The sequence below is a fragment of the Tachyglossus aculeatus genome, chromosome X1, assembly GCF_015852505.1.
Source record: "Tachyglossus aculeatus isolate mTacAcu1 chromosome X1, mTacAcu1.pri, whole genome shotgun sequence".
Lineage (NCBI taxonomy): Eukaryota > Metazoa > Chordata > Mammalia > Monotremata > Tachyglossidae > Tachyglossus > Tachyglossus aculeatus.
This window is the reverse complement of record NC_052101.1, coordinates 92715281-92727595: the sequence shown is the minus strand read 5'-3', so window position 1 is coordinate 92727595 and position 12315 is coordinate 92715281. Positions and strand designations below refer to the sequence as shown.

Genomic DNA, 12315 nt, shown 5'->3' with positions numbered 1-12315 from the left:
AGGTAGGAGGGGGCAAGGTGATGGCGAGCTTTAAAGCCAATAGTGAGGAGTTTTTGTTTGATACGGAGGTAGATAGGCAACCACTGGAGATTTTTGAGGGTGATGTGCCCTGAACGTTTCTGAAGAAAGGTAATCCAGGCAGCAGAGTGAAGTATGGACTGGAGTGGGAAGAGGCAGGAGGTTGGGAGGTCAGAAGGGAGACTGATGCAGCAATCTAGTAGGGATAGAATAAGTGACTGTACTAATGTAGTAGTGATTTGGATGGAGAGAAAAGGGCAGATCTTGGTGATGTTGTGAAGGTGAACTGCCCACGAATTCTCATGCTGTCCCACTTGGAAAAACTGAAGCCCAATGAGGGGAGTGGGTTTGCCAAAAGTCTCTCATTCTGTCAGTTTCAGAACTGGAAGGTTGTCACAACTTCTTCTCACCCTGGCCCCTGCTAGTGGGACATACTTGAACCTGCCGTAAGCTGCAGGCCTCTGGAGGCAAAACCATCTCTCTTGATTCTTTCTAACCATTTGGTTGGAGTGGTACTCAGCTCCGCATTTGCATATAAAACCCCACAGACTTTTTCCTCTTTGTCTTCTTAGGGAGGGGGGAACCATAGCTAATCCAAAATAGAGAACTAAGGCCATCCTTAGAGGGATGGAGAAATTACCTCCAATCTCACCATACTAGAGTTCCAACAGAGATCTGTCCTGGGCCGGTCCATGCTGTTTAGTTTAGGGGGTGAGGGGCATACCACAAGCAAGGAGCAGAGGACGGATGAAATTCCGGTCCTAGCTAACCTTTCAGAGGTAGTTGGCAGGAGTAGGACTTTGCCCCCACAGGTCCTCAGGGCCGTCCCCAGCTTCTGCTCCCTCTCCTATGTCAGGCCACTGTAAAATTGGAGTGGGTGTATGTTTCCCTTTCTGGGCATGGAGCTGGAAACTAGTAACTAGCTTGAGTTGAATACCACTTGGTGTGCTGTGAAATACCAGCCCCAGTGTGAGTTCTATGTAGAGGTCCTTTGTACTTGAAAGAGACATAATGAGGATCCCCAAGTAATAAGCTTTGACAGCCAAGCAAATGTGGGGAGGGTGGGCAGTGGGGAGGGAAACTGGAAAGAACTCCTGGCCTCCGGTTCTCTAATCTCAGTTTGTTTTCTCTCATCCTACTCCCAGCCTTTGCGGAGCTGCAGACTGACATCCATGAGTTGACCAATGACTTGGATGGAGCAGGCATCCCCTTCTTGGACTATCGCACCTATGCCATGAGGGTCCTTTTTCCAGGGATTGAGGACCACCCAGTGCTGAAGGAGATGGAGGTGGGTGCCCAACCACAGGACTGGGAAGGCTCTCCCGGCAATCCTTGGGAGGGAACCGCTGAGACCTGTGGGATCCCCAGGCAGGAGGAGGATGGGAAGGAAGAGAAGAAGGAATGAGCAGCGGTGGGTCAGGAGGTAGGGTATCCACCATGGGTGGGTTTGTGCATTTCTGAAGGGCATGGCAGAGGAGGAATGGCAGGAGTTGTGAATGAGTCGAGTAAGAGGAACAAAATGGATAGAATGGAAGGAGTCGATTATGAAAGGAACTCTCTCCACTGTAGGAAGGGAGGATGGTTGTGAGGAAAAGTTGATAATAGTGGCCTTTGTTAAATGCTTCCTAGGAGCTAAGTGCTAGGGTAGATAGAAGATCATCAGGTCGGATACAGTTCCTGCTCCACACAGGGCCCATGATCTAAATAGTTGGGAGAGTGAGGATTCAATCCTCATTCTACAGATGAGGAAACTGGAACATGAATAGGTTAAGTGACTTGCCCAAGGTCACACAGCAGGGAAGTGGCAGAGCTGGGATTGGAACCCAGGTTTTCTGACTTCAGGATGGAGGGATGTTGGTTCAGGCTGCCGGGTCTCCCAGACCAGGGAGGGAGCAGAGCCTATTCCTGTCACTCTAGAGGGGCTCCCAGTGCCAGGTTCTCCTCCTCCCTTCAATCGCACCCGCCCCTTTTCTACTTCAGCCATCCCAGTTCTGGAACATTAGGTAACTCTTCCATCTGCCAAAAGAATCATCAGTGTTAGGGGGTCAGCCCCATTTCTGCCCACCCTTTGACTGAACACCTTTCCTTGAAGGGCTGTGGTCTCAACCAGCCTTGGAGAATGGGATGGGATGGGGCCATTCCCTTTACTTAGTCTCATTCTCATGCCATTTGGGAGGTCTTCCTAGGAGCCTGGCTGCTGAACATACTGGCCTTCAAAGACCACTTACTTGGGGACTGAATTTGCCAGACTGGATCACCTCAAAGAAAATAGGAAGCAATGCCTTGGGGGGCAATTGCAAATCACGCCTTAACTAGTTTAATTGATGATTTTTCTGGATTAAAAAGTAGTCCCATAGAGCAAGGCAAGACAGAGAAACTGAGTCCACCTGGCCTGCAGCCAACCAAATATGTTTGTGTTTGTCCCCCCTATTAGAGTGTGAGCTCCTTGTAGGCAGGGAGCATGTCACTTCATTATTCTGTATTTCCTAAATGCCTAGTACAGTGCACTGTACCAAATGGGTGCTCAGTAAATGCACTTCTACCCAATCATTTTGGGATGGCCAGTAAAAAGAATCCCCAGTAGGAAGTGTTCTTGAAAATTTTATTTTTCATGTATTTTTAAGTTATCTGCCAAATTACTGCCAACTGAAATCCATTTTTCATTTTAAGCCTCATTTGAAGGTAATCGTGAGTGCAGTAGTGGCTACAGCAAATTATTCTTTGAGAACTACGGTCTGGAAGGGTGCTGCAGAGGAGGGGGAGCTGGTGGATCCTGGGGATGAGAGGAGTCAGAACTGTGGGGTCATCTATGATCCCACATCTTAGTTTCTGAGATAACAAGGCCCTCTGAGGAACAGGTGGCAGATTCAAGAAGGGAGCAGCGGCCTGCCATAGCCTTTCCCCATAAAACTGGTCACGGGAGGCTGTGGATCTCTGGTCTTCTAGACTGTAAACTCGTTGTGGGCAGGCCTACCACCTGTGACACATTGTATTCTCCCAGGTGCTTAGTACAGTGCTCTGCATACAGTTAATGCTCAATAAATATGATTGATTGATTGACCACAGAATTAGCCCACCCCAGTGGTCCTTCAGTTGGCTTAATTTAACCCCATGGATCTTTACCCTCACTCACTTCTTGGGTTGTAAAACACATTCCAAATTCCAAATTCAAGGGCCTTCAAAGGCCTCCAGGGAGGAGGTAAAGCATTATCGTCCCCTCGGGGGAAAGGAAACCTGATTAAGGCAAGCAGATAGAGTTGCAAAAGACTAACATAATTTAATCAGGCTTTGGTTTTATTTGTCTCCATAACTAGCCTCAGCATAGCCCTCTCTTAATGCAGCAGCATTTATTCATTCAAATCTAAGCATTAGCACCACTAACAGGGAGTTAAGATTGTTTTTTTGATTTTTTTTTCTTCTGGGGAAGCTTGATGGGCATTGAAGCTAGGTCCTGGCTGCTGCCAGAACTGGAGGGGTTGGGTTGGAGAGAGCAAATTTGACAGATGTTTAATGCTCTCCCTCCCGCCCCCCTGCCACCTGTCTCATCCTCCTGCTCCATTTCTTCCTCGGCAATCTCTGATAAGATCACCTGTGTAGGACGGGACCAATTTCAGCGCTTATCGCAGCTGCGGCTGTTTCAGTAGCAGAGGGCTGAGGCCCGATACCATCGTGCCATCTGATCGGAGCAGTCGGAACGACATCTATTTTGCTCAGAATGAAAATTTGGGATGGTTCTGGCACCCAAAGCCCATCTGTAATCCGCTGATAGACTGTGACCGGAGGCTGTGGGGAGGGGGAGTCTCCCGACAGCCTCTCTCACACCCTCCTTGGCTTCAAGAAAGCCGTCAGAATTCAGCTGGATGCTAACAACCTACAATCGTGGCTTGTTCCCCCACAGATAGCGACACTGCTGCCTCAACTTTCTTCTCAGTGGTTTCATTTCCCAGTCAGGTCCTGGGCGGCTGGCTGCCATTGAAATAACAATTCCAGAGACTGAAGCTTGTTCCGTGTCGGCAGAGTGGGGCTGGTGAGGGTTGGAGCATTTGAGGAGCCCCCTTCTCCTCCTCACCCCCTGCCTCTGGGCCTGCCTTCCTCCAAATGAACTTAGAGATAAACTTCCCAATGACTCTGGACCTCCCCTACCAGAGAGCTGGCTTGGGAGCCTGAACACCCTTTTCTCTTGGGAACATAGCCTAATTCCAGTTCTGCTTGACCCTGGGGACTGTTTTAGGAGCTAGGGACCCTCTCTATATACCTTATGGTAGGAAGCTGGTTGTCCCACCCAAAGTTTGGCCGGAATTAAAATTTGGTGCTTGTTGGTCTGAGCCGCTAAAACTCCGGTCCCTTGGGTTATCCTGACAGCTACTGTACCAGGGTCAGTGTCTAGGAAACATTTGGTGGATGTTGTAAATGCACTTAGGTGATGATGATGATGAAAAATGGCAGGTTAGCTGGAGTGAGAAGAGGAAAAGAGTTGTCTAGTAGCTGGGGTAATTCTAGGAGTGCACTCATCTGTGATCCATGAGAGGGACTTACTGGGAATGCGTGACCCTGCCTTGTGAGCTCCTTAACTGCCCTGGGATTCCTCCATAACTGGGGGAGACTTGAGCCACGGAGGCTTTATGAGGATGCGGCCAGAGCACTTAAAGGGTCTTGCAGGGTGATGGGGGGCCCTTCTCCATTCCTGTCTCCCTGGAAGGATGCTAGTGCTCCATGCTAATAGCATGAGACAGCATTCCCTGGGCTGCACCACTTGAACTGAGCACTCCCTGTGGGGTCTGGGCACACACTGAATTCTAGGGGATTTCCAAAGGAAGAGCAAAAGATGGTTCTGACCTTTTTTGAGGAACTCCCAGTCAAATCCTCATCACCTGGGATGACTCGGTGCCTTCCTTGTGCAGAGCACTGTCTCCAGGTATTTGGAAGACAGACAGGAGACAAAAAAGACATGTTCTCGGGGAGTTTACATTCTAATGATGAAGATAAGCCATATAAAATGGAATAAAATAGGAGTGTAGATGTGAATACAAATGGTAAATAGTGAGTACCAATCAGATAAGAGCATAAGAGCACAGCTGAGGGCAAGTCATGGCTGGGAAAGGGGAGTGGGGGGAATCCATCAGGACTGGCGTATCCCATTTTCTCTTCTTCCTCCACAAATTGTTTTTGCTGATTCCCTTCTCAGATCGGAGATTTGGGGCTCTAATGGTATTTGTTAAGCATTTACTATTCATTGGGCATTCTCCTAAGTGCTGGAGTGGATACAAGAAAATCCAATCCACACCGTCTAAGGGGGAGGGAGAAAAGATATTTAATCCTCATTTTACAGATGAGGAAACTGAGTCCCAGAGAAGTTACGTGACTTGCCCAAGGTCACACAGCAGGCAAGTGATGGAGCTGAGATTAGACCCCAAGTCCCCTGACTCATGGGCCCATGCTCTTTCCAACTTCTCTTCAGTGGTCTTTGAGCCTGCAGTGCCTGGATCATGCCATCTACCAGAGGACAGCGGGAGGCAGGGAGGTGCTCAGGAGAAGCCCCCTGAAGAGCTGCCGGCATCAGGGGTTTGACGGTTTGGTGTCACTCCTCCAGGTGCAGGCCAATGTGGAAAAGTCCTTAACACTTTTTGGGCAGCTCCTGACCAAGAAGCATTTCCTGTTGACCTTCATCCGCACCCTGGAGGCCCAACGTAGCTTCTCCATGCGTGACCGGGGCAATGTAGCCTCGCTCATCATGACCGCCCTGCAGGGCGAGATGGAGTATGCCACAGGTGTCCTGAAGCAGCTCCTTTCTGATCTCATTGAGAAGAACCTGGAGAGCAAGAATCACCCCAAGCTGCTCCTGAGGAGGTAAGAGATGAGAAATGGACTGCCCCACCCCTGGCCTGGCATTCGGTCTACACAGCCAATCCCTGCCAAGCTGGGAGCGGGTGGAGGCCAGCTCTCCCGGGATTTCTGTGGTCAAGATTGCTCAGGAATGTGGGTTTACACCTTGTGATCCCTGGTGCTCCGACAGTCACCTTGGGTCTGATTTAGCTTAACGGCCTCAGGATTGGGGAGGTTGACTTCTTTCCTCACTGTAGGCGCTGGAAGGAAGTAGTAATCATCCAGTAGAAGCCAAAATATCTTGTCCTGGAGATCTGAACCCTTCCTCTCTGCCAAGTCCAGGCAGCAGTTCTGAGGCAGCAAAGGCAGTTTCCTTAGCTTTGTTTTAGCTCACTGTTACTATAGGTCATTCAGACTGTGTAGCAGGAGTGGTTTTTGTCCATTGGAACGGTTGTCTCTGAGTTCCTTGCCTCGCAGTGTTAAATTTATTCATTCATTCATTCAATCGTATTTATTGAGCACTTACTGTGTGCAGAGCACTGTACTAAGCACTTGGAAATGGGACTAGATCAAGTTGCATGTTGCTGTGCATGATTTCAAGGGGTATCATAACTCTTATAGAACCATGGAGTAATAGAGTTGGCCATTGATATGATCACATTACCTCATTTTGTTGATCCCACTATCTAGTTGGGGAAACTGAGGTGCTGGAAAGAGACAAGCCTGGCTTGAGATTATCAAGTCAGTAAGATTCTAGTTGGTGACTCAGCCCCATGGAACCTTCCGGTCCTTTCTGTCCCTTCCATTTCCTCTTTTCCATACTCCGCCACCCCCCGCCCCCGGCAAGAAATGCTTCCCTATGCATGAGAAATTGATGCTTTCTTGTCCCCTGGCTCCCTTCTTGGGGTCATTAGCACGCCTGGGTGGCTGCAAGATCAGTTTTAAAGAAAGATCAGTCTGCAATACTGCATGAGCATCTGTGTGAGTGTCTTGACTGTCTCTACTTGGGAATGTTTGGGGCAATTTTAATTGTCCCGAAGGCATGAAGATGCTTAGGCCATAGGTGCGTTAGCTTCTGTTGACCAGCACTTCCAATGTTCCAGAGCTCTTCGTCCCCTTCCTATATCATCCCCACAGTTGTGCAGATTTTTCAGGCCTAGACTTCTGGAGTATTGGTAGGGGAGAAAGTTGTGTTTTACTTCAGGGGAGAGGCGACCACACAAACCTTGCTGGAGAAAAAAAAATCCCAAATCTGGCACTTGAGTTAAGGGCAACATTGATCTGCAGCCCTTCAGGATTTAACCCCCAAAGATCACCCGACTAGCCCCCCACGGCTTAGGAGGTGGGAAAGTGTTTGTATAGCTCCTGGACCCTGTGGACAACTAGTGTGGTCACCAGATCATCTGGGATAGGCTCTTGGGGAAGGCACAGTAGTGAGCAGCAGCAGGAGACTTGGTTGATACTAATGGGAAAAGCTGCTCTTTGTGGAAGAAACTGCAGTCTCCAAGCCAGGTCTCCATGGAGCTCAGCCTATGACTGCCTCTAGCAGATGGAGCAGAGGAGGGTCTTGCATGTAATCATGGTCCACAGCTAATTAGTACTTCCACAGGGCTGTAGTGGTGGGCTTGAATTGGGGTTCTGCTTAGAGTCTTGTCAGGGCGACCCTTGGGATCCTTTCCTTCCTCTTTGCCCTTCAAGACTTGACCTTTAAAGCAAAAGGGAGAGAAAAGAGGCCAGTGATGGTGGGGGTGGGGTGTGTGTGTGCAGGAGAAAGAACAGTTGCCATCTAGATCAAAGTTTTACAAATGTTTCCATTACCTCTTTTATTTTTAAACTTCCCCACCTTCTGACTTTCTCTTCTAGAACTGAGTCAGTGGCAGAGAAGATGCTGACCAATTGGTTCACGTTCCTGCTGTACAAGTTTCTCAAGGTAAGTCTGGAAGAGATGGTGGTTCCCGAGAACAAAACCTGGGGTTCCTTCTCTATGTCTGGGCAGGATCTTGGTGGGTGGGAAAGGAGGGTCACATACCCTCAAAGCCACGCATGCTTCATGGAAAAACTCTGAAAACCATTCTACTTGAAAACAATTTTGCTGATGTAACCCATAGATTTTTGAGGGTTTCCATCCATGTCATGCTAGTTGCTGAAGATTTGATCACTTTTAGGGGCAGTCTCTTGCCCTTTCCATTTCCGTGGAGTCCTCTGCCTAGACCATCCCACTTAAGGGGCTGCGGCCTTGAGTGGGATAAGGAAAGCAGATGCCTTCCTACAGATGACACAAGCAGCTTTGGGTCTTGGCCTGCTGCTTTCCCGCTGATGTCTTCCGTTTCTGGAGGACATCAACAGCAGGACAAGTAAGGAAAAGCTATTGTCATGGGTGCGGGATGATCTCTTAAGAGAATATCTTTCAGAGCTCTCCTTGAGGTGTCGGTGGCTCTCAGGAGGCCCCTCCCTTTTGTCAAGGCATCAGTGACTGGCCTCAGGAGCCTCCCAGGAGTGTTCCCCCCTCTCTGTGGCAGGTGTGCTCCTGGTTGGTGCGTGGTGCACCTGTGGGATCTCTTTCGTCCCTGAGACAAAGTTGGGTTCGACCACTTCCAGGAAGAGGGAGTGGGCGAGATGACAGGCTGCAGGGTCTTGCCGGCAAGAGGTGATGGATAACACTGCCTAGGCACACATGGTTTCTGCGCAAGGACCCGCTCTCTCCGTTTCTATACATAGCTCTGTGCCGACTGCCCATCTGTCTTCCCAAAGATGTGGGCATCACTGGCCTGACCCTTCCTCCCTCCACATTCCTCCTGGATGTTTCTGTGGGATGTGGCTATTCTACCAGTAGGTAGGGCCAGGGTATTATGCTGCCCTACAGAAGAGCAACAGAGCAGGATCCTACCAGTGGCCAATCTCGAAGCCCCAGTGCGAAGTTCCAAACAGGCATTGTTTCCCTCCCACCCACTACTCGGAGCAGTGGCTGCAGCCCTGTTGATTAGTTATTAAAGGAGGAGTTTGTAATCAGCAGGCACCCTGGGTTTATAGGTCACCACAGGGCCATTCATGAATGGGAACTGGTGGCCAATTAAGGTTGGCTTTGGAGCCCAAGTTTCAGAGACTGGTTTCTGATTGTCGAGCTCCTAATGATGCCATGGGTGCTCTCTGCTTCGTTAGGAAAGGGTTGTTAAGCACCAGTCAGTGAATTGATGCATGACCGCTGGGTTGTTTGTGGATGCCAGGGATGTTTTGTAGGGTTGTTCATGATCTCTCAGCCGCTTGTGACATCAGCATATTGAATTGTTTTACAGGCAAGATCTGAGGCATTTTATTTTTGGGGAAAAATGATTCATTATAATACCCATTGTACATCTATGCTTGAAGGAATTATGTTAAATAGTAATGCTCGGGGAAATCTACGTGTGCGCTTATTCTGCAAAAATCATATGGTACTGATGACATTTTGTAGATGGATTCAAAGTATGGAAGCCTGTGGAGGCAGGATTAGGTTGCTCAGCCGTTAGGCCCGTCCTTTCAGACCAAATAGGATAATCATAATAATCACACCTTGAATGTGTAGAGAGCTTTCATTTTTCCAGAGCATTTTCACATCAATTATCTCATTTTCACTCTTTACAGCAGTCCTGAGAGGTAGAGGGATGCAGATATTATTAGCCCCTATGTTTTTCTGCTGAAGAAACTGGGACTCAGAGAGGTTAAGTGACTTGCCAGAGATCACGAAGCAGGCTGGAGGGAAAGCTGGGGCTAGAATCCAGGTCTCCTGATTCCCAGCAGCATTCTTCTTCCACTAGACCACACTGCCTCCCGTAGATTGCCCAACTTCCCACCAGCAAAGACTAGGGCTGCTGGAATTGGAGTGGGTGGGTCCCCCATGGTTTCTTTAGGAACAGGCACTGAGAAAAAGAATCTGGTGAAACCACATTCCCGAGGTCTCTGGAGAAAGAGAGAGTCAGAGGGGTGTTCACTGATTAGGAAGCTCCCCTGAGCCCCCACTTTAGGAATCTGGGAGTCTTTAAAGCAGAAAGAAGAGCTGCTGGTGAGCCCATGGATAGGACCAAGTCCCTCAGCTCAGACTCGGGCCCACTTTCAATGGCTCATTCAGGACTTACTTGGAATCAATCACTTACTTGATGCAGAGCACTGTACTAAGCACTTGGGAGAATACAATGCAGTAGAGTTGGTAGACATGATCCCTGCCCACCAGGAGCTCACAGTGTAGAGTGGAAGACAGACATTTAAGTAGTTTACAGGTAAGTGCATAAGTGCTTGGGGGCTGAGGGTGGGGGGGACTATCAAGTGCTTAAAGGGTACAAAGTGCATAGTTGACACAGAAGGACAGGCAAGTAGGGGAAATGAGGGATTAGTCGGGGAAGGCCTCTTGGAGGAGATGTGATTTTTTTAATAAGGCTTTGAAAGGTGAGAAGAGTGGTGGACTGTCATATATGAAGTATATGGAGTTGGATAAGAAGTCAGAGAAGTAGCATAGCTTAATGGAAAGAGCACGGGCTTGGGAGTCAAGAGGTTGTGGGTTCTAATCCCGGCTCCACCACTTATCAGCTGTGTGAGTTTGGGCAAGTCACTTGACTTCTCTGTACCTCAGTTATCTCATCTGCAAAAAGACTGTGAGCCCATGTGGGACAACCTGATTACCTTGTATCTGCCCCAGCACTTAGAACAGTGCTTGGCACATAGTAAGTGCTTAACAAATACTGTCATTATTATATGAAGGGGGAGGGAGTTCCAGGCCAGGGGGAGGACATGGGCAGGGCAAGGGGTAATCAGGGAGACAGACAAGATCTAGCTATAAGTGGTAGATTGGCATTATAAGAGTGAAAAGTGCGGAATGGGTTATAGTTGGAGATCAGCAATGTAGTCCTAGCAGCTTCCCCAGAGCACTCCTAGGCAGTACTGCTGGTGATTCTAGGGCAAAGAGAACAATCAATCAGTGATATGTACTGAGCACTTACTATGTGCAGAGCACTGTATTAAGTGCTTTGGAGAGTATAGTACACAAGGAGCTTACAGTCTAGAGGAGGAGATGGGTACTAAAACCAATTATGGATATGTTCATAAGTATTGACGGTGGAGTGACTATCAAGTGCTAAATGGGTACAGGTGCAAGGGCCACACAGAAGGGAGAGGGAATAAGGGAAATAGTACTAATGATGGTATTTGTTGAGTGCTTACCATGTGCCAAGCACTGTTCTATGCACCAGCACTTATGCACTTTGAGGGCTTAGGTAAGGACTCTTGGAGGAGATGTGATTTAAATAAGGCTCTCAAGGTGGGGCAAGTAATGGTCTCTTGGATATGAAGGGGAAGGGAGTTCCAGGCCAGAGGGAAGTTGTGAGCAAGGGTTCGGCAGTGAGACTGACATGATTGAGGTACCCATGAATACGTTGGCACTGGAGAAGCGAAGTGAGCAGGCTGGGCTGTAGTAGGAAATCAATGAGTTAATGTTGGAGGGGGTGAGTTGATTGAGTGTTTTAAAGCCAATGTCAGGGAGTTTCTGTTTTATGCAGTGGTTAGCTGGGCAACCAGCGGAGGTTCTTGAGGAGTGGGGAAACATGGACTGAATGTTTCAGGCAAATGATCCGGGCAGCAAGGTGAAGTGCAGCCGGGAGTGGGGAGAGACCGGAGGCAGGGAGGTCAACGAGGAGGCTGATGCAGTAATCAAGGTGGAATATGGTAAGTGCTTGGATCGGCATAGTTTCAGTTTGGATGGAGAGGAAAAGGTAGATTCTGGTCATGTGAAGGTAGACTTCTCTGGGCTGTAAACTCAACTTGCTTCCCGGGGGGCTGGCCAGCCAGGACTGTGGACACAGTCCTTCCTTCTGCAAAAATCTCCAATTGCATCTCAAGAAAAGGCCAAAGCTTCTGATCCTCAGTTTTGAGGCTCTCCCTCAACTGTCTCTCTCTCTTACTTATCTGTTCTTTTCTCACCTCCTACATTCCAGTTTGTGTTCTTTGTTCTTTCCAAGTAAATCTAATTCTCCACTCTCCCACAACCCACTACTCATTCCTGTCCCCCTGCCCCGACACTCCCTCTGTCCTCAGCTTAACTAAACCCCATCCACTTCATCCTTTCAAAACCCTCCTAATAATTATAATAACTGTGACATTTATGACGTACTCACTCCATGCCAAGCGCTGTACTGAACACTGGGGTAGATACAAGATAATCAGGTCAGACCCAATACCTGTCCCACATGGGGCTTGCAGTTGAAGTGGGAGGGAGAACAGCTATCAAATCACCATTTTATAGATGAGGAAATTGAGGCCCAGATGAGTTAAATGACTTGCCCAAGGTGTCACAGCAGGCCAGAGGCAGAACTGGAATTAGAACCCAGGTCCCCTGACTCCTAGGCCTATGCTCTTTCCACTAGGTTAAGGTCCTGAAAAGCCTCGTCCTCCAGGAGTCATTTGATTAGCCTCTCCTTCCCATTCTCGTTAGTCCATCAAACATTCCAA

At 48.6% G+C, this 12315-nt stretch overlaps 1 protein-coding gene across 1 annotated transcript in view; it reads left to right on the top strand.

Annotated features, from left to right (window-relative positions):
- Nucleotides 1-12315, top strand: part of PLXNA1 (plexin A1) — a 249591-nt gene that overhangs the window by 208944 nt on the left and 28332 nt on the right. Inside the window, exons 21-23 of the mRNA XM_038772017.1 lie at nt 1164-1306; nt 5609-5865; nt 7705-7771. Of these exons, the coding sequence (XP_038627945.1) occupies nt 1164-1306; nt 5609-5865; nt 7705-7771 (467 nt within the window). The remainder of the gene's footprint in view (nt 1-1163; nt 1307-5608; nt 5866-7704; nt 7772-12315) is intronic.